Raw genomic sequence first — 22,459 nt, 5'->3', positions numbered from 1 at the left:
AGCAAAATTACACCTGGATTTATAATTTCAGATTGCATACTTTTCCCAAATTAAATCAGATTTGATGCTGACATTTACTCAGTAATTTAGTAAGTTATAATAAGTTACTCCTACCTGAGTTCAAGTTTTTATTTACTTCCACTTCTGCATAGTTTCCCTTCCACTTCACAATAAGAGAAATGTTTTGGGCTTTCTGCTTTCTATAATATTATTTGCAAACATTATTATTTTTAAATGTTTTATTTCAATTATTTTCTATATTGACCTTGTCTTTACATTCAGTTAGAATTCCTTAGAGAATTTTTTAAACAAAATATACAAGAAAGATGTTGCAGCTTTGATTTTGATCATGTTTGTAAAAAAAAAAAAAAAAAAGAAAGAAAAAAGCGGAGACATGAAAAAGCTGATTCTACTTGATTGGTCTATATCTTCTGTTCTTACCACTGTCAGAAATTTGAATATTATTTATTATATATTTCTGTATTAATCCGGTTTGTTTCTTTTGTGTTTTTAACTTGTCAATGGAAAGGTTTATAATAAAACATGGTCAGTAATCAATTTGGTAGTACATCTATGAGCTTTCACAACTTTTAGGCCAACTGCAAAATCTTGTCCTATTTTAATATCTAAAAATAACTTAAGGCAGGATAATCTTTCCTCTGTCTATTTTTAATCCCTTTTTTGGTTGGGAAATTTTTATCTTTTTCATTTCTTGTAGGTTTCTGTTTGTGGTAATGTTATTGGAAAGTAAAATATGTATTTCGATTGCAATAAAAAGCATTTGCATAATTACTTAGCATTTCCAAAAATACTACAGCTATTTATTATTGTAAAAAAAATAATAATATTTTTTTTAAAATAAATAGAAAATAAGAGGAAAAAGAATGTCACCAAAACCGGTTTAAGAATTGGGATTTCCCGGCTGCACCTGAAGGCAGCATCACACCCTAAATTTTCCCTAACATCCGGGACCTTGTTCAGCTCGCCAGTGAAAACTGAAGGAGAGCAGAGGAAAGAAAGGCGGACTGATGACAGCTGTCAGAGTGGACAAAAACACTCCCATTCTGTGAAGTAAACCCGAATGGCTCTGCCCAAACGCACCGGCAGATAGAGGACAGAAACCCTGAGAGAATAACTGCTTTGCTTAAAGGTGTCGCGAAGGTAAACTTATACATTTTCGGTTTGGAAAAAATGAGTCCCAGTTTGCTCTGTGTGTCTCAGGAGAGTCGAGGTTAGCTTTGCTGCTAACTTTGTGAACCACCCAGCTATTTATTTCTGTAGCGGGGCTTTAGCTGAAGTGTTTCTAATGGTGGATTGTCGTTGTTATCGGAGGGATTCTCGGTCAGTAAAGCGTTGGGTTTCTTATACACACAGAAAGAGTTTAAATTGGAAAGTTTATGGTTAATTCCAGGGGTAAGGAATGCTAGTTAGCCGTTCCAGTTAGCTCTTAACGTGCTGTGGCCAAGCACGTTAAGACCAACAGGCGCTAATTGTTATCTCTTTAACCAAGGAGTAAATCAAGCTAAGGTTATTACTGAGTATTATTTACAAGGATAAGTATGTGTAGAAAGAGTAATGTTGTGTTAGCCAGTGTGTTTCTGAATGGTTCAATTGAACCCAGCTGATTATCGTTCAATAAACTATATTTCGGCACTTTTCCTACCATTAACAGTCATTTGAAACTGTTACAAATGATATATTGGACTGGTTTTAATTCATTCTTCTTCTGGTTGCCCGCTAAGTTTTCGACTTGTAGCTTCGAGTTTTCGATCCAAAGGAATTAGATCATGAAATATTTTAACGGAGAGCGCATAGCTCTCTCTGGGTCCATTGACTCAGGGGGTATTTTGTCTGCAGCAGGCAGCCTCAGTCATTGTTGATGTACAGATGAATGTATTAGATAATCGTCCAATAATTCATTTCTTAAAGGGCAACATGAGTAACTACAGGCGGGTGTCAATAAATTAGAATACAATCGAAAAGTTAATGCATTTCGGTCATTTCAGTGCAAAAAACGAAATTTGTATAGATTTATTACATGCAGTTTGTTTTTGTTTATTTTTGAGGATAATAATGCAGAAATATTACTGTATGTCCTTCAGAATCATGCCGAAGTCAACTAATTTGTTTTCCAGCTTTGCTACAGAAGCTGCCAATAAAGAGTGCTCTGTCCAAGCATATTATTCTGTATAATCTGTATAATCTGTGCATATAGCTCCCATATTTATATTTATACACAATATCTATATCTCTTGCTATAACCCCTTATAGTCCATACATACAGTCTTGTACATCTGTAAATAAATATTATATCTCGTAGAGCACTTCTGGATAGATGCAAACTACATCTTGTTGCTTGTACTTGTGACAGTGCAATGACAATAAAGTTGAATTCTATTCTATTCTATGTTAATGGAAGGTTGAGTGGAAGGAAAACATGTTGTAGAAAAAGGTGGATGAGCAGCATGGATAACTGCAGCTTAAAAAGATTTGTGAAGCAAATCCATTCAAGAGTTGAGGGCAGATTCACAATAAGGTGGGCTGCAGCTGGAGTCAGTTTTTTATGCACGGATGTATCAATAATATGGGACAGCCACTCCAGAACCAGATAAACACACTGATTTTGATAACGCTGAATAAAACAAAAACTTGTTATTGTTATGTTAGTTTTTATTTACTTTGCCTCGTTTCCATTCCAAGTAAATTATTTTTGTTCTTTCAGTTTTGTCAGTAGAAATACAGATAGTGTCAGAAGCATCATGCCTCAGTTAGGGAGAACTGGACTGGTCTGTTGCAGAGATGAAAATAAATTTTGCATTTCATTTGTAAATTAAGGTCCCAGAGTCACTAGAGACTTTTGAGATATTATGGTAAAAAAATCACTTTTGATGAAATAAATTACACTCTAAATCCAATCATTCCCAAAATATTCAGTAATAACCTCTAAATATTATTTCTGGGCTGCTGGTAATTGCAGTCATAGCAACAGGTTGAATATCTTATTGCTATGGAAAGTGAATTCAGGACAATCAACTAAACACTTCACTCCAAACAATCCTGCAATATTTTCAACACTTACTCTGATATTATGAAGAATATGAACAGAGTTTTGGGATGTGGCCTCACTCACTCATGTTTAAATTTGGATTCTGTATTGACCAGTGTGGGCAGAACTCCCAGGTCTGGGCCTGTATAGGTCTGCTTAATGCAGGTTTGTCGGTAAACAATCTGCTGCACTAGCTATCTCAAATGAATAATTTACCAGTTGTTTGAATGTAAGCTGCTGAAGTCTCATTAAAAGAGGTTTACGTAAACCGCAGTTGTCGATCGCAAACCCTAATGGGACCCATACGTTAGTGAGGGTTGAATGGTTTGTTGCATATACAGTTAAATGTAGATATAAAATCCACCAGACAGCCATAACATCATGACCGCCCACATTAAGGACAAGCACTGCAGCTCATCCTGTTCTATTGTGGTGTTCAGGTCTGAAAACCCACATTCTGGCATTCATGTGTTTGTTACATGACTCCTAGCCACCTACCTAAACATCCAGGAAACTGGTGACTCCTCCAACAAAAGACAGATTTAGACCTGAATTCAAAGCCTTTGGCTGAATTTATGTCATCTGCTCCTGTGTAATAGTCCTTCCATGTTTTTGTGATCATGCAGAAACAGTTACACAAAGGCTACCGTTTAAAACATGTCACCAAATATACAACAAAGATTAATCCTGAACAGAACAAGATGATGACACTTGTTTGAAGATGCACAGTTTATCAGCTAATTTTCTCTTGATTGGCTTTAATTTAATCACTTGGTCAAATGCTGAGAAGTCTGATTAGTTTTTTATTTCTATTCATTAAATCATCGAAAGCAGGACCTCCCTCCATTTTTGGTCTGTAAATGCACCAGCAACCACTTTTATGCACTCTTTTCAGTTTAATAACAATCAAAGGAAACTTCTCTATAATAGAGCTTTCAGCACTTTTTTCTGTTTCATGTCAGTATAAATCACAGTATTCACTAGTATGTTGATTACATTGACAATCCAATGATGCAAAATGTAAATTTTGATCTATGTTAAGTTTAACTCTTTAAATGATATATGAAATCACAGATTTGAGAATTAAATTGAATTACAGTCATAATGGTAGCCACAATAAATGTTTAAGATATCAACTCTGTCATTGTTTTTTGTTTTTGAGACAGTAAAAATTGTTAAAAAGCTGCTTCTCTCTCATATATACGGCTTAATGTTTCCTCAGCTATCTACAGACATCACTGCTTATGCCAGGAAAGGGTGGTGAATTAGTTTTAATGCTATTCTTGTGTATTTATATTGAAGAAATCAGAATTTGCCAAAATTAAAGATTTCTAAAAAATCTTATCAGGCCAGAAATGACATTGCAACAGGGGTTCCCAAAGCGTGGCACAGGGGCTTTCTGGGGGTCATAAATCAACACATTTGGGTCTCGAGAGCCACTTCTGAAATCAAAGAATGTTTTTAAGATGCAACATCAGAGATGATCACAACAGGACAAAACTCCTCAGAGGAATCTAATCAGGACTTTAGTGGTCATAATATGGTTAATTACAGTGTTTTCCACAAACAGTGAAACTTTACCTCCAACTTGCTGGTTTAGTCTCCCTGTTCCCATTGTTTACATTGTTTTCTCTGTTTGTCTTTCAGGTATTTCCAGCGTTGCCTTTTCTTTCCAGTTTTACACTTTGGTGAAATCTCAGCTGCTGCGCTAAAATGGGGACACAAGGCGCCGGTAGAAAACGAGCTCCTTTAAAAGATCGGTTCTCAGCAGAGGACGAGGCTCTGAGCAGCATCGCTCGGGAGGTAAGGTCGCCAGAGGAAGAGTCCTTTAATGTACCTGACGTCAATTATTCCACCCATCAGTCGATGCAAATGTGATTTAATCCAACTAAAATGTTCCTGTTTTAACTCAAGCTTTTACGCTGCCTCATTCAAAATGGAAAAGCATCAATTTGAACAGCAGCAACTTTTATTATGACTCATTAAAGGGAAACCTTTCAAACTGAAGGTGTTGAATTAATCAGAGTCTAAAGAGTGATAAAATGTTTTAAAGTAACAGAACACACAATTCTTTGATTTACAATTTAAGCAGGTATCAGACATGGAGCTTTAGTTATTAATCATTAAATATCGTCATGTAAAATGTTTTGTCAAAACATTTGTGATTTAACAAACATTAATTTGGAAACATATAACAGTTTTCATGACTCCTTCAGGATAAACTTTTAAGAATATTGTAAAAAACAGAAAATATTTGAGTAGAAACCTTTAGAAAAAATCAAGCTGTGATTTCTCCAGATTTTCTCCACTGTGAATCTTAACTTTCACACCTTCAGCTGACATTTCATGTCCATAAACAAACTTTTTTTATGCCTAAAAGGATAAAAATGTGTTTTTATGAGTTATGAATATAAAGTTGTAAAATCTTATGAATCATTTAACTGCGCATTATTTTTGTTGTTTGCATTTCGACTCATTTCCATTTATTTTGATTGTGGTTTATGTTTGGACCAGTTCTGAACCCTGACTTTGATTGTTTATATTGTAAACCATATTTAGTTACAGTAAACTTAGCAGAATATTGAAAACTACTTTAAATAGCTTTCAAAGTTTATGAAACATAAAATTACTACAGCATGGGTTTGAGAGTTTCGGAACCAGTCCGTCCATTTTGAGCTGCGAAGCTGGAAAAGGCGACTTGACCACCTCTGTGCTGAGTCAGCATTGTTTACATGTGGCGTTTCAGCGTTGAGCTTTGTAAAACTTTCCATCCAGCACTCTGGTTTAAGAGCCAGTTTCGCCAATTTGAAGCTTTGTGTCCACATGTGGCCGTTCTGGTTCTGCTGGTTAATATTTGCTGTGGTCAGAGTGGGCCGGGTTCTGAACAGCTGGTCTGAAGCTTACTGTGAAGTATTTTTGTTTGGTAGAAGAAAGCCACCTGAAGGAGAACGCGCTGCCTGGCCTGTGAAGACATGTCGGGATGATTTCCACTCCAGCTCCTTCATGCCTTTGGCTTTTTCCATAGTCAGGTTCTGACGTTTTGTCTCATTAAAGAAAAGAACCCGGGCCAGGCTTTCTGTAAAGACCAGAGTAAACCCATGGATTTCCTGGCTTTATAAAAACCATATAAATTCAGGATAAATCTCAGGTGTTTGCCTTGTTTTGTTCGAAGTCAGTCTGGGAAGTTTAAAAGCTACAGGCAGCGCTCGGCTCCGTTTGCTCTCTTTATAGTTGCGCAGGCCGATCATAGAAACATGAGTCACCCGGCCCTCCCAGTCCGCTCCTAAATCTGAATCTCTTTGTGCAGCAAAGCAAAGATTAGATCAACCGTCCAGCAAGTTCAGGGGGTCAGAGAAACGCTTATCACTTAGAAAACTAAACAGAAACAAACCCCACAGAGTGCAGTTTGTGCCTGGTCGTTAGCTGACCATGCAGGCCGCATGTCTGGGCCTGGCATGCGCCGCCGCCGCCGCTGCTGCTGCTGGGGATGACGGTGAATTTGAGCCTGCAGCGTCACCGGCTGCATTCTGAGGCACCTTGGGTTACTTCTTGGCTGTCAGGGTTTGAATGCCAGCAGCTTGCTAACAAACCCAGCCTTGGCTGGAGCTCCACAATGATTACCTGTTGTCTGAGATTAGGATCTAAGGGGCGCGCTGGTTGGCAGTGATAGCAGGTATTTTCTTCCCTCGTTGCTTGGAGGGAGTGTCTTTACGTGAATGCAGTGGATTTTATAGGCAGATCAAAAGGCCTTTGTCACAAAGGAAAGTGAAACACTTTCTCTCCAGAGTGAGTTTAGTCTTCAGATTAAAGATTATAAACTCAGGTTTATTTAATCCCCAAGAAAATCAGCCTTTCTTTTAAAGGAAAGAAGCGCCACATTTTTACATTAATGATTTCAATAAAATTGGAAAAGCAAGCATAAAACAAAGCATATTATTTAAATGCTTTAAAATAGTCAGACTCAATTACAATTTATCAAGTTAATTCCTGGATGTGTTGTTAATAAATCACATTTTAATCAAACTATATAGCAACAAAATAAGCAACCGTTTTAATTCAAAAACCCCAATTACTGCTAAATGATTGAACAGTGAGACATATGAGCTCAAAATCAAGATATTTATTGCTTTTAATTTATTATTGATGTTATTAAACCAATAGATTCATAGCTGGAAACTTTATTGTAAAAAGAATGTGATTAATAATCTTAAAAAATTTTATGCATTAAAATCTACATTATTAATGAATCCTAATTAACGGGGTTAAAGTCCCAACCCCATTAAAAATAGATGAAATCCGTTACTAAATCAAAACTAATAATGAAATTTGTATATACTATATGTTAAATGCTTTGTCAGTTAAGTTGTTGTTTTATAAGTTATTTTTTGATGCAGTATTTGTTAAAGGTAAGATTACAAATTGAGCAGAAGAAATACTCAAGGACTTGATTTGGAGTCATTTGTCATGTCAGGAGAGCAGAGCTGCACAGCGCAATAACATGACGGCTACAAACCTGAAAATAAAACAGATTTATAGCAAATCTGCAACCATTAATTATTAAAAGCAAGACAAAGTTCTGATTTAGTTGGATAAACAAATATCTAAAACTCAGTATTTACAGGTGAAATCAGGATGTTTTAGCATGGATCTGCGTTAGCCTGCAGACAGTCATTTGTTGTTTATACTTTTCTGATCTCTTTCTAAACTGAAAACACAGAATAATTATTGCTTTGGTTAGGTTATATGAAAAATAAAATGTGGATTATTACTCGTCATCGGGAGCTTGTTGCTAATTGAGAAGCTGATAGCGGCACGCCGGACAGGCTGCTGAGCGGTTATTAGCTGCGTGTTGGAGGTGTGCCGTGCTGCTGAGACCGTCCTGCTCAGGTTACCCTCTCAGGGCCACGGCGTGGCCGCGGGGCGGCCGGGCCGGGCCGGGTCGGGCTATAGATAGGACAGAGACAGAGAGCAGGTCGTCCTGTCAGACAGATCAACAGGTGCAGAGCACACAGCCAGCTGTCTCTGACTCCAGGCGGCCTTCTCCTGCACTCAGTTCTTCACTTGCACTTTTTAATCTTTGCATTACCTCAGATTTTATAATGTGAAACCTTAAGTAGTTATGAGATTCTCAGAAATTAAGCAAAATAAATGTTTCACATGATGCAAGAGATTAGATTTAAAACAGAGAAAACAAATATTCATTCTACTGCAAAAATAATATAAGAATTATTTATTATAGTTACAAAAGTAACGTTGATTATTTTGATACAGCAATGAGCCAAAATCTAAAATAAGCACTTGCTAAATTATTGGTTTTCAGACTAATTTAAAAGGGGAGAGGCTGGGTCATGTGGTGTTTGTTTGGTCATGTGATGTGACGGTGATGCAGCAAAGCATTATGGGTAGTTTAGCTGAAGCAGAGAAGCAGTTTTAGCTGTGTGGTTATTTTTATTCGGTGTCAGATGTCTAGTGAAACAAATATGAGTAAATATTAGTTGGCAGACAAAATAGCAGTATTGATTGCTGATATTGATAATATTGGTGCATTCTGACTGGCGTCAATTTAGATTTAAAACCAAAGCATTTATCAATGTAGTTAAACAATCATGGTGACCTTTGCTTTATTCTTTCCATCATTTTAAACCTTTTAGATATTTAGTTTGAAATAAGAAAAAGCCCAACCAGGGACAGGCATTTCAAGTGACTTGGAGCTATAAATGATGTAAATATTTAACATAAATGTTTCATCTTGGTGTAGTTTGATACTGGAAACTGACTTATGAATGCTTATTAGGTAGGTTGACCTTAAATCATAGAGTTTAAATAAAAATTTTGACATTTTTAAAGGTATATTCACAGCAGAAAAGTAATTTGGTCTGCTTGTTGTGTTCAGACCAAAATCTGACTTTAATTAGTTGTGTTTTTTTTTTAGTTTGGTGCAGTTTGCTTTCATGTTGTATACGAAGCCATTCAGATGTTAATCATTCCTCCAAGAACTAATGGAGCGTGACAAAACATGGATGTGAAAACAAACTTAATTTGACAAAGTTCTTGTTAAGTCGTACCATTACCAACACCGAAGGATTCACTTTTACCATAAATACACAACTTTGGTGGCTCATGAAGTCCAAAAGGACGTGTATTTCATGTAGTTTGTTGGATCAAGGCTGGTCTGTATTCATACCAAATTGAAAGTGAATTGAGACCACCTTAAAAATTTGATCTCGGTCTGGTTGTTTGGTTCCACACCTGGGTTTGGTTGAGTGTATCCACACCTGCACAGACAGTCTGGACTAATGTGAGAAACGAGCTCATGGTTTGGTTAAAATTTAATAATAGCAGGTGTGAATAAATCATAGCTACGCAAACAGAGAAATAGTTTATTTTGCCTCCTTTAATGCTGGAAATCTTACATTTATATCTGATGTGATACAAAAACACGTTTGACAAACAAATGACATTCCCAGGTTCTAAAGTTGAACTTTGGAAGCTCCTCTCTGGTCACCAATACTGCAGCATTCCAGAAAAACTATTGATTTTTTTTTCTTTCAGTAGTTTCATCAACTTTAACCACAACCTGTCCCCTTCAGGTCCTCTGAAGCCATAGCTTATTTTGATCATCTGAAAATCGTGATGTTTTTGCTGTGTCCGCTGCAGGCTGTTGGTGGAACAGAAACAGCTCTACTTTTAGGCCTCTTGTGCTGGCAGTGCAGATAAGACGCTGGAATGCTGACAGTGTTTGTCTGCTGTGAGATACTGTACACATTATCTCTAGTATTTATGGACTGTCTTTTAGTTGAAGATAAAGGTCCAGGCTGCATGAACTTGGGTGCCATTCTTTGTTGATGGCATGTTTAAATTGTTTCAGCAGTAATTCCAGCATGTATTAGGTAATAAAGGAGTTGGCTACACAGAAACCTGTATGACTAAGTGGCTCCTCCCCCAGCCTGTCCAGGGGTTGTTTAAATTATAACCTTCTGCTGAGGTATTCTGTAAAATGACCTCCTGTTGGGCAGATTTTATAAGTATTACTTCTCTGCTCCCGCCTCAAGGAGTCTTTATTGGTCTTAGCCATGTACATAAAGGCAGGATAAGTTAGATTTTGTTTATAGGCAGATTAGAAACAAGTTATGTTTATAAACTGTTAGCTTCTTCCCCATGAGGGCTTTAAATTACCCCCCCCCCCCCCCCCCCCAAAGTTGATGGTTCACACATGTTGTTATGGATGAGAGTCACACACGACTACCTCACAGCTGGAAGAGTTCAGCAGAGAGCAGAGAATGCATGATGTATCCCGACATTTCCCCCAAAGTCTGAATTTGATGCCGAGTTGCACCATCAGGAAACGTCAGAAAATTCTTGTGACTTTTAAATGTTTTGATTTGAAATGCCTGAAATCTATTTTTATCTTTTACCATCAGAAATACCGGTGCATCCATTCTGATCGGATCGGTTTATTGACACTTCATTGAGTACTAAATGGCATAAAACAAAACAAAATGGTGTTTTCTTAAGATCAACAGCAGACTGGGGTGAAAAGTAGATCAAACTGAATGCAAATGGATAAAATAAAAATAAAAACTATAAAATGTAAGTGTGAGACACCTTCTTAAGACGCTCATAAAAGCCTATTTTAATAGTTCAAACACCAAATGTTCCTTAATGTGCATTAATACACTCATTAACCAGAACCTAACCTCTACAATCTTTATTTCCACTATTGGGGGTTTAGCCAATCAATGCTAAGGAAAAGGACTATATAACTGGTTCTGCTTTGATGTTGAAATACTGATTGCATGACGACACAGTCCAGTAGGAGGTTGTGAGGAATCTCTGACAATGTTCAGTGCCCAGGGGCCTCATGCTTAAAATAGTGTGCAGTTTTCACACTAAAACTTGGCGTACAGAAAAATTTAGAAAAGTGTGGCGCACAAAAAAAATCGGATGCATAAAGCCGTGCGCACGCCGCGCACCTTTCCTTTATAAATCTTAATTTGCGGGAAATATAGCGCAGCTGCTGATCTGCTCTGTCGCCACCCATAAATATATCTTAATGTAAATTATTATAAATACCTGGAAGTCTGCCACCACGTGAAGCAGTAACCATGGCAACGTCTTTGTTCGAAGCAGTATAAGTATTTATAATAGTAATAATTCTATATTTTATTTAAAAGGTGCTTTGAGGACACACAATGTCACCTCACAAAAATAAAAACACATTTTAAAGAAAAAAAAATCCAAATTAAAAAAATTTAATATAAAGAGATCCTGCACATGCCTGTTTGAACAGCAGCGCGTTCAGCCGGGATTTAAAGACAGACAGCGAGTCAGAGAGTGTCTGAGTGGGGAATGTGGACGTTTATTCTAAATAGTAGATGCTTTGTGTTCATAAGGCGCATTCACAAAGCGGGCGACTTGACTGAAGGATGACTGCAGCTGGACCGGTACCGGTACCGCACGGCTCTTTAAGTTTTGCTCAGAGCTCCAGGATGATCAGTCTGGATTAATCTAAACACTCATAAACCATCATCAACATTTCCCAGCAGATCAATATGATCTCTGATCAATGGCTCCCTCTGAATCCTTCCACTGGCGATGTTCTCCATCAGAGCCAAAGCTCCACAATTACGTGACTCACCTGTGCGCAGTGAGATTGCATACACTCCTTGATCACCTTAAAAATAATCAAACCTGTTGATTATTTTTAATCAACAGGTTTGAATTAATCTGCTGATCCAACCATGTTTCCTTCTTTTAGTGAGAATGAAATCGGCGCTTCGGCGCACAGAACAATGCGTTACATCTTTATGAGACAAAAACTGAGGAAAAGTACTATTTACATTCAAGCGAGGTCTTCACATACTTTTATTTTTATTTTCTGTGCGTGTTAGCTTATTGTCTGAGGATAAATGCGGTTCAGTTTCATCGTTTACGTTTAAACAATAAAATATTAAAATTATGAAAAACATCGAGTTTGATGCTTCTTGGTCTAGATCAGTGGTTCTCAAACTTTTTTCAGTGATGTACCCCCTTAAAAATATAATTTTAGTCAAGTACCCCCTGACACGGGCAAAACATTTTTGGAATAAAAAAGAGGTACAGTGCTGTAAATACCCTGTAAATACTGAATATAAAATTCAGTGTATGAACACACATTTATATTTTATCGAACTTTTTACAAAATAATTTTTCCCAAGACTTATTATGAGGAGCCTACTGATTTTTTTAAAGATATTTTGAAAAGCTTCACGTACCCCCTGCAGTACCTCCACGTACCCCCAGGGGTACGCGTACCCCCATTTGAGAACCACTGGTCTAGATAACCGAATGTAATCAGATTTCAGTCTATTTAGGTGAGTTTTGACTCTTTGTAGTTTGATATTGTCCACAGACAATATCTGTGGACAATATTCCACAGATATTGCCGCACATTTTCACGCCAGCAAAAGTGTGCACATATTTACGCAAACTTTGACGCAAAGTAAATTTTTATACATGCCGACTTGTGTGTAAAATATGGCGCCGCACATTTTTTGTGCACACGCACGCTTTATGCATGAGGCCCCTAGTCTTGTAGCAGCTCTTAAATGGAGAAAAAAAAGGAATTTGACTTCGGTTTCAAGTGCTCACAGCGTACAGACGTTAAGTATGTAAAAATAAGAAGAGAAGCTACCGCTGTGGTGGCTGGTTTTTACAGTAGACGAAGGTAAAAGTCACCAGTTTGTGTACTGAATGTGTGGGGTCAGCAAAGATGTTAGCTGCACTTTTCCTGACTCAGAACCTGTAGAAGTTCTGGATGGAGGGAAGACCCAGGTAGCTTGGACCTGACCTGTTCTGCAAAGAACAATTAGATCTGGAGAGAGAATCGTCTTATAAAACCTGTTCTAATTTTATATTCAGTAATTATAAAATGCTCAACATGTCAGTGTTTTTCTTTAGAAAATGAATAAAATCCTGTTAAACTGCAGAGCTGTATAACATTGGCTGCTCTCTCTCAAAGACACACTGTGACATTTCCTCTAGTCCTCGTGTGTATGATGACAAATCATGACAAAAAAGTACCTTTTTTCTACTAAAATATGAACTGTATACTATATAGAACGTAATTCATGACTAGCGGGAGAAGCAAGAGTACTTCCTGTATTCTCTGGATGGATTCTGGACTACGAGTCCAGATAAGGAACAGATCTTTGCATCATGCAGGATATAAAATCCTCAGCACGATAATCACTCTGATAAGATCACTATGGTGACATTTCTCTAAAACTGTTTTAGTTTTATGTCTTCTTCCTCAGGTTGATTCAGTGAAACCTCATCCGCATTTCCCAACTTCTCTCTTCTCCAACAGGAAGTCAATGTTTTGAATACCTAAAAATACTCCTCCATTACTGTTCCCTTGTTTATCTGTGTGCCGCTCGTCCCTCTCTTTGTTTGCTGCTTGCGCCTGTGGATCGTGACCTCCAGGTTTAGGGCTGACAGGTGTGTTCTTGCTGTGTCCCCAGGCCGAGGCGAGGTTGGCGGCGAAGAGGGCGGCCCGCGCAGAGGCCAGGGACATCCGGATGAGGGAACTGGAACGGCAGCAGAAAGAGGTATTTTACACAAAACGGGGCGGCTCTTTCACTTTTATGGAGGTTTGGTTTCCACGTCCCGCAAGTTTAAAAATAAATAAATAAATAAAAGTGCTGCATGTCCACAAATGAAACCAAAAGTTCTATAAATGTCGGCCAGATTTTCTTTTTCAGCGGTTTTCAGTGAGGTATGACTGTTTTTCCTGGCATCTCCTCCCTGTGTTCAGCTTTCTTACCACTCCTCCAGCAGCAGCAGCAGAAAATGGGGTCAGATCCACCAGTGGATGGTAGGAGAGCAACCAAGTGCTGCTGCTTTCTTTGCCACTAACACGGTTGTGTGGTACAGAGTCCCATTTAAGCTGCACTTGACTCCCAGACTACTCTGTACTTCACAGTGGAAATATGTATTTGCTTTGGAGACATTGTGAACTGTGACTGAGTCTGTTTGGAGTGCAGGCTTCAGCGTCTGGCTTTATATAGGACGGTTGATTCTGCAGGAAATTGGTTTGAACTTCTAACTTTAGTTCTTTAAATTTGAGCATTTTTATTCATAAATGAATGGTTTGATGCATGATATCATCAAATATCTGCTCTGTGTGCTCCAAGCTTTAACAGCTGAATCAACTCGACACTTTCTATCCACTAAATGTTGTCTTTGCTGACCTTTTTTCCCGACTCCAGGCTGAAACAGAAAAAGCCCGAGCCTCTAGTAGTAGTAGATCCAGCAACCATCATCACCGGGTCCGTATCCTCCTCCACACATTTCCTCTTTATCTCCATTTACTTCCTGTCTTCCTTCATCACCTTCTGTTCTCTCTCCCTTTCTGTTTGTCCACTCTGTGTTTCCACATCAACCGGGGCAGGATGATGATCTTTTGTCAGTCCGCAGCTATAGGGTGTGTACAAACGAACACTGATGTGTGGAATTTGTTTTTTTGTGTAAAACACATTCATATAATTCTTTTCTAATGTATGCTCACATTTATTTTATATTTAGTCGACATCTTCATCTGTACATGACCTGGGGTCTATCAAGAGTCGATCCAGTTCCCGTAGGAAGGACGCCCTGGTGTGTCACTGCAACACTTTAGTACAGCTGCATGAATGTGACCTAATTACCGGCAGAGTCCAAAGTCCTAGAAGGTGTTGGAGCATTCAGTTATGCAAATGAGCCAGATATATTTTGCTCTATAGATATTCATATAGAACAATTATTCTTCAGTGCCTTTTTTTGGTGGCCTTCAGTTTGTTGAAACCATTTTCTGCATCTGATTCCAGAACTTTACATAGAAAAAATAAATCTCATGAAGTTTTATGTCATATGGCGCAAATGGGGAAAACATAGAGGACTCACTAATATAATAAAAAGTCTTGGTAACTTGTGCACAAAACTAATAAAAAGTTCAGAGTTGCTAATCGTAAATCCAAGATCCCAGTTTGATTGCCAACTGTAAAGAAACAAAGTTTTAGTTCGTAAACTTTCTTAGTACTTTTGAAAGTTTGAAATTCATTGCATTCTATGGCATCACATTCCTGCCAAAAAGCCATAAGAGCATATGAAACCGTAACAACAGTGAGATTATTAAAGAGAGTGCATCACTCTGATTGCGGTAAAGTGGTAAAAAATGTCTCCTCCATCCACCTCGGCGCTCTTAGCAGAAAAACTGTTCTCCATAATCTAAATGGGAATATTTGTGTTTATGGTGCATGAATACTGTGCCATGCAGTTTTTTTTTTATCATAATCTTTATTGTTATCACAATAATACCACAAAATATTCTGCTAAAATTCTAAGTCCATATCACCCACACATAGATGCTATAATATTATTTTACTGTATGGAGAGTGAACATTGTTACTGGCTTTTATTACTGCTTGTAGTTGGTCCAATGGCTAATCTACTGGTTTGACCTGACTAGAGCATGCTGTGTTAAACTCTAATTTCCAAGGCAAATCAAACGCACCATAACTCCTTAACTGGGTGTAGTGGTGATGCTTTCTGATTGTTGTTGCAGTACTTTCCCTTCAGACTTGTTTACATGTGCAGAAAGATCTCTGAAAACAAATGTAGTTTGTTTAAACTACTGGAGTTTGGAAAACCTGCATGTGGAATAAATCTTCCCCAAAATGCTCCAACCTGACCTGTAATGCATATTTCTGGGGTAATCAAATCACTTCAGCATAACAAAGGGTTCCATTCATACCGTCGCTAGAAGCATTATATGTCCATTTCAAATGCAACTTCACATTTTGGCAGCAGCGTCTTCACCTTACAGATAGTGAAAGGCACACAACAGAATGGCTCCCTCCAGCTGCTGTGAGGCTGTAGATTCATCTGACAGGCCCACAAAAGTTTGTTTACCGGTAAAGTCGTACACCATTCCCAAAAACGTCAAGTTCAGACAGGCTCGTATTCAGAAGGGAACCGACTAACCTGATTCTTTGAAGGCAGAAGGCTGTTTGGTTGCTGAAGCTGTTCTCATTAAATTACTTTAAAACATTTTGTCATTTGTTTTTGAAATCTTTCAACTTGCTTCCCTAAGAGATCATTAGTAATCTGTTATTCAACTTCTTAAACCATCAGATTGGTGCAGAGTGTTATTCTAGCCATTCAGCTTTCCAGAGTTTCAGGAACTGCTGATCATTCATGGAACTTCTTTAAAAATGTGGACGCTGGTATTTGCGTTGAGGACGTCTGGCTGCTGCAACATGCTTAGCTATGAGATGCTATTTTAGGTTTGAATAGCTTCTTTGCTGGCTAATCACTTTTAGCACAACTTAAACATAACAATAGCCTTTTCAATCGTCCCATCAAATCATTTTTTGAAGCAAAAATTAACCTCAAGTGGGCCAAAAGAAGCGGCTTGTTGTCCATTGTTGTTGCTGATTGCTTGTGCGTCAGATTTACGGGTGTGAATACAAAGGTACCGGCTCCAGACATTACTGTAGAAAAAAATTTAATGTGATTAATTGTGTTAATATTTTTAATGCTTTAAATTCTATTTAATGAATTAATTAAAATTATTGGTTAAAGTTGCAGCTCTGCAATAAAACACATTTATTCTTCCAGTTATTTTACGTAAAACATTTCAGTTGTTTTCATTTCAATCGTCTTGAGAGATGCTGCTTCTGTTTTACAAGCTGTGAGATGTAGGTGCTGCTCCTTTAGTTGTCACATTATGACTGCAGTAACAGGTGGGGGAGGGGGAAAGCTGCATCATTCTATGATCTATACAGACAGAGAAAACCTGGTTCACTCCCACGCTTCATTAAAAAGACTCTAATTGTGGTTTTGAAACCAACAACAGCTTGCAGTGGCCTCTGTCCCTTCAGTGTCGTGTGTGTGGTGTTAAAGCAGCATGCAGGTGTGTGTGTGTGTTTGTGTGTGTTGAATTTGACCGACCATCTTCTCAGACCTTCTCTCTCTTCAGTCTGACGGCCTTTCCTCCAGCTCCCTGCTGAAGAGTTCCCGCTCCACTGTATGTCCCTTTGACTTCATCCGACATTTCTTTCTGTCATTTTTATGGTTTTATAAATGTTCCTCTGTTTCCTCACTGTCCTGCTTTTTTCCTTCTTTCTGCCTTTCCTGTGGCTCAACAGAGTTCTGTGTACAATGACCTACGTGGCCAAAAAAAGGCTTCCTCCTCCAAGAAAGGGCTGCTGGTTAGTTTATCACAGCTCTGAGCGTCGGCGCCGCCATGCTGGTCCAGACTCGTAGAAGCTTACAGTGATTTTCTATTTCAGGCTATTTGCCTTTTATAGACCTGACTAATCACATCTAATGATTTCTGTAGTCTGACCCTGGAGGTTAGCATCTGCAGCGTGTTTGAGGTCATATTGTATTATTGCTCTCTTAGACTGGACTGTACCACGATCAGAGGAACTACAGCAGCCTTACGAAGACCAAACCACCAGCCCTGTCCTCCACCTCCACCTATCAACCCCGGGTTGGTCTCCATCTCTGTCATTCAGCTATAGTGGGCCTTGGTCAAGCTGTACATCCATTAAGGCATTAGATGGTTACCTACCTAACTTGGTCATTTCAGTAGGACCACAGCTGCCAACAAATGGCTAAAATTTTGCATGAGACCTCCTTTAAAAACACAAATGACTATTTTATTAGTTTAAATCCCAAATGCTCCTTAGTATGGATTAATGGACACAGTGGAAAACATCTTAGTGCTACAGCAGATGCTAACATCTACTGTCTTATATCCATTCAGCTCCAAGAAAGATAGATGGAGCTCCTGGATTGGCTGCCTTTAAAACATCAGCCAATAGCATGTCAAGTAGCATTGCGGCAAAGTATTTCAACTAACCAAGATGCATTTTCTTTTGGATACATTATATCTACTCTACAAAAAATCTGCAAATTTTCCTAAATAATTTGGAGCTACAGTATGTTCCACTGAAAGAATCTGCAAAACCTGGGCTACAAACAGGCTGGGTTTCATTGTGTAGTTGCAGTTAATTGTTTCAAGGCTCTGGCATTTTCTTAAAGTTTTCAAAAGTAGGTTTTATTTCCAAAAAGGAAACCGAGTTTGGAAAATGTTTGCGTTTCCAGGTTTTAGTCTGTTATTTAAAATGGAAATCAGAATTTTATCAGGTGCTAAAATTTGATCTTCTACATTCAAACTCAAGTTTTTATTCAACTTGTTGATTCACCGTTATGTAGCTGCTACGTTGGAAAGGAAAACTTCATCTTTGTTACTTCATAGTTTGTAGAACATGCCGATAATAAAATCCAACTAGGTGATTTTATTTAAACTGCTGAAAAATGTAGAAATTAGTCTGGAATTTAATCTTTATCAACTGAAACATTTGAATTCTGGACGTTTTGCCCTTCCTGCGTGGAGACTGTCCTGATTTGACTGGGACAGTCTCTCAACACTCTGAAGTTAAACGGCCTAAAAGTGACACGCTCAGCAGAACCATCGTCCTGTTTCCACTTCACCGCTTTATTCTCTCACCACCACAGCATTCCTCCTTCCTCTGCTCTGACTTCTTTCCCATCATCCCTTCCTCCCCCACAGGCCTCCACTTCCTCCTCCTCGTCCTCCACCGTTGGTTCGGGTCTGTCTCGCAGCCACAGCATGGTCAGTTTGTGTCGGTGTGTCTTTGAGATTTTGGATGAGTGGATTTATGTCTCGCCAGTGTTCAGAGATCTGTTTGTTAGTTTGAAAGGTCAGAACTTTCTGAGAAGTTGAGCGTTTTGTTGCAGATCAGTAAAACAAAAGGCCCCTTACAGTGATTTGGGAAATTATTATTTTCCTTTTAGACTTTTTCACATCTTACTGGAATTTTAACATCAAGTTGTGCATAATTGTGCAAATTTTTGTACAAGCAAAATTAAGTGTGGTATTTGTATTCAGCCCCCTTTACTCGGATGCCCATAATTAAAAACCAGTCCAACCAATTGAGATGTTGGATTTTACTTCCTTTAAAAGTAATTGGTAATCAGAGTAATTTAATCTCAGCCTAATTCTACCCAGTCTCTGCAGTGAAGCATGGTAGTGACAGCATCATGCTGTGGTTGAGCTCTTCTTCAGCACGGACGGGGAAGTTGGCTAGTTTTTGGGAAAATGGATGAAAGGAAATTGAAGATGCAGCCAGAACTACATTGAAGCATGTTAATGTGTTAAAATGGCCTAGTAAAAGTCCAAGACTTCTTCACAGATTTGATCTGTACAGTCTTCCACTGTTTGAGCTGTTTGGGATGGAAAATTGAGTAACAATGTTTAGATCTGTAAAATTCATGTGGACATAATCCGAAAGCAGGGTTTCCCAAAGTGGGGGTCAGGAACCCTAAGGGGATCACAAGACACCAATTGGCAGGTCGCAAAATGGTTTTCAGAATCATTGTGACATGTACCACCAAGATTATGTAAATTAATAAATGCATCATGAAATAAATAAATGTAGCATTAAATAATGTATAATATACCTTTTAATTGTTTCTCTAAAAGAAAATAATTTTAAAAAGTGCATATTACTTGACTCTATATATGTTTTTTAAATAGATGGAGGGAAATAATTCCAGTTGCCAGTAGGGTTCTCCAGTATTTTAGGGATCAGAGGCTGAATAGTTGAGGAACTCCTGCCCTGAAGGACTTAAAGCTATAACTTTGGTTCTTTAAAGTACTGACTTAACGAGACTGGATAATGATCCAAGTCTCACTTTTCAGACTTTTATTTGGACGATATTTTTTAAACCCTTGCATGGTTGGTGGTTGTAATGTGCTGAAATGACGAGGAAGCAGTATGAATACCTGAGCCAGGGTGTGAACGGGTTTCTGTGCTGCGTGGCCTACAGAGAGTAATTCTACTCCACCCAGTTGAGTGTTGCGTCAACCATCAACATTCCCTCCTGCTTTGTTGCTGAGTCCTGTGTTGTCTCCCACGTGTTTCCCTCAGGCCTCTATTTACGATGACGCTGGTCTTTACGGCTCGGGCTACGGTTCAAGAGCTGTAAGTCCTCTCAATGTTTGTGGAACCAGGTTTTGGGTTTTTTGCCATCGTCGTCCCACAGCCGATCACGTCTCATTCCTCACTTTGTTCCCAGCCCTCTGAACTCAGCTGGTACTCCTCTGGGGCCAGCTCCACACGCAGCAGCCCTGCGGTGAGCACACTAAACCCACCGCTACCCTGCATGACCACGCCAACACACCGCTAATGAGCTGACGCCTTTCCTGTTAGGGACTAGGATCCATACTCGTACTTCAGTTTATTGCAGAAAATTTCTGCTAATAGAGATTGTGTGACTACTTGGGCATGCAACAGACCTACTTTTATTTTGGTTTCTTACCATCCATGTGTGTGTGTTGTATGTGTGGGTATTCGTAGCACTCCTCCTCAGATGATGACACTGTGAGCAGCGTTTCCCAGGAACGCTACAGCCGAGGCCGGAGGGACAGCATGGTGAGCTGCTGCAGCTGGACTCCACCGAACCGCCTCTGATCCTCAACTTTCACTGCGGTTTCAATTAGAGATGCACCAATAAACTGGCAGAAGATTTATCTCTTCATCAGAACATCAAATACTGAAAAAATTAGATTATTTTCATTCTTTCTAAATTTATGAAATGTAAGAAAACTAAAACTCCAGCTATCTTTGGTCGACAAACAACAAGAAACATTTTTAAACAGAAGGAAGTTTGATAAAGCTTTGGGTTCTTTTCCTTGGAATGGCCCGATATCTGGTGTAGACGATGGATGCTTTGATGCCTAAATGGGAAAAATCTTGGAATTCAAAACCTCCAGCTCAGTCAAACAAACCAGAAGTACATTTCTCTTTTTATTATGCTATATTGTCCTTTAGGATAAAAAAAACAGACATTATCAAAAAACGAATTGACAGACGAGATTGGTATTAGCACACTGTGGTTAGCACACTTCCGCTAATAGCAGAGCTAATTTTTCATTTAACGCTTCTGTATTTTTTGCTAACCTTGACAATGTTTGGCTCACTTTGCTTCCCCCGAAATACATTTTTTCTAGATAAATCCTAAACCTCTAATTTATTTCTATTCATTGTAGTGCTTTAGCATTAGCAGAATTAATGTTTATAATTAGTGCTTTAAAATTAGATCAGCTAACTTTTTAGTTAGCTGTGTCCACCACTAGTATTAGGCAACAGAGTTCCTAACTTTTTCAAGGCATTTAGTTTTTCTTAGGTTTTAATACACAGTGGATATATTTTAAGCATTGATGGGTTTTACATCATCATTTTTTATTTTTTTAAAAAGCTAGCTTCTGCTCCTTAAAGTGGCCTTATGTATGTTTAGTCATTTACAATGATTGTAAATGTATTTAAATATGATTAAACGTGGTTTTAAAAAGCCTTAAATCAGAACCACTGTGATTGGTGCATCTCTAGTTTGAATATTTTCAGGTTTTACAGCTTTTTCTTTCATTCAGCTTGTTTTTAAATCCTGAGTTTACCGCTGTTTCCTGTCAGTTCTCTCTTCTCTTATGTTTTCTGCCACTCTTCTCTTCCTCTGTGTGAGTAGTCGTCTGACTTCTCAGATATTAGCGAGTCGGCTGCTGATTACTTCAGCCGCTCCAACCGAAGGGGCAGCATTGTGTCTGACCTTGATGAGTTGAGCATTCCAGATCTGGACTCTGTAAGTGTCTAAACCAAGATCGCATGTGTGCGCCTGGAAATGCAGTGCAGCACTGAATAAACCTGAGTCCTGGTTGTAAATTGTAACATCTGGTTTTAAAGACTTAACTGAAAACATGAACTAATAATGTTCAAGATGAAAGAGGTTGTGTGGACTGCATCAGTGTGCAGAAGCATGCACTCAGATGTTTTAACAAACATTTTGCTTGTTTTGTTTGTGAACATGCAGCACTTTTCCCAGACTGATGGTTCTGTTTGAACTAACTCCTGATTCACAGGTGACCCGACGACCCCAAGCATGACTGCACTTATGGTCTCCAACTCGTTTAACAATCTGACTTCTCTCTCCTGCAGCTGGATGAAAAATGTGACAAGCAGTATACAGATTACAGTCGGGTAAGCAAGTTTAGTTCTAAAATGTATCATCATCATCACACACTAAGTCTGCCGTAAACTGCAGCATCTGACAAACTTCTGCTTTGTGAACCTTTTTGCTAGAAATCGAGTCAGGAACAAAACACAGGTTTCCCACAATGCATGACGCATCAGTTATCTTGATGTCTGAGCTGTCAACAAACCATTGTCCGATGTTCACGCAGTCAGTGGAGATTATCAGCTTGTCTGTCAGGTTTTAAAACTGTGTAGGACCAGATGACAGCGCCCCCCTCAGGAGGATTTAAACTAGAAAGAGTTACAAAGGATATAAAATGTCTTAATATTTTAA

At 38.5% G+C, this 22,459-nt stretch overlaps 1 protein-coding gene across 8 annotated transcripts in view; it reads left to right on the top strand.

The window, feature by feature from the left end:
• The first annotated feature begins 981 nt into the window (after positions 1–981).
• Positions 982–22,459, top strand: part of lrrfip2 (LRR binding FLII interacting protein 2) — a 29,243-nt gene continuing 7,765 nt past the window's right edge. For 4 of the 8 annotated variants that reach the window (XM_005795203.3, XM_023327232.1, XM_005795202.3 and 1 more), the window contains exons 1-4: positions 982–1,161; positions 4,694–4,849; positions 13,549–13,635; positions 22,090–22,131. In XM_005795203.3, coding sequence (XP_005795260.1) covers positions 4,760–4,849; positions 13,549–13,635; positions 22,090–22,131 — 219 coding nt within the window. In that variant the 5' untranslated portion in view covers positions 982–1,161; positions 4,694–4,759. Of the gene's footprint in view, positions 1,162–4,693; positions 4,850–13,548; positions 13,636–13,841; positions 13,902–14,295; positions 14,356–14,477; positions 14,511–14,611; positions 14,684–17,045; positions 17,094–17,214; positions 17,278–17,471; positions 17,562–18,647; positions 18,711–20,028; positions 20,083–20,176; positions 20,234–20,457; positions 20,533–21,622; positions 21,737–22,089; positions 22,132–22,459 lie in introns of all 8 variants that reach the window. The other 4 variants (XM_023327228.1, XM_023327229.1, XM_023327227.1 and 1 more) reach the window with 2 other exon arrangements.

This window comes from Xiphophorus maculatus, chromosome 22 (assembly GCF_002775205.1).
Source record: "Xiphophorus maculatus strain JP 163 A chromosome 22, X_maculatus-5.0-male, whole genome shotgun sequence".
NCBI classification, from domain to species: Eukaryota; Metazoa; Chordata; class Actinopteri; order Cyprinodontiformes; family Poeciliidae; genus Xiphophorus; species Xiphophorus maculatus.
The sequence above is the reverse complement of the archived record's forward strand: the minus strand, read 5'-3'. Positions and strand labels throughout refer to the sequence as shown.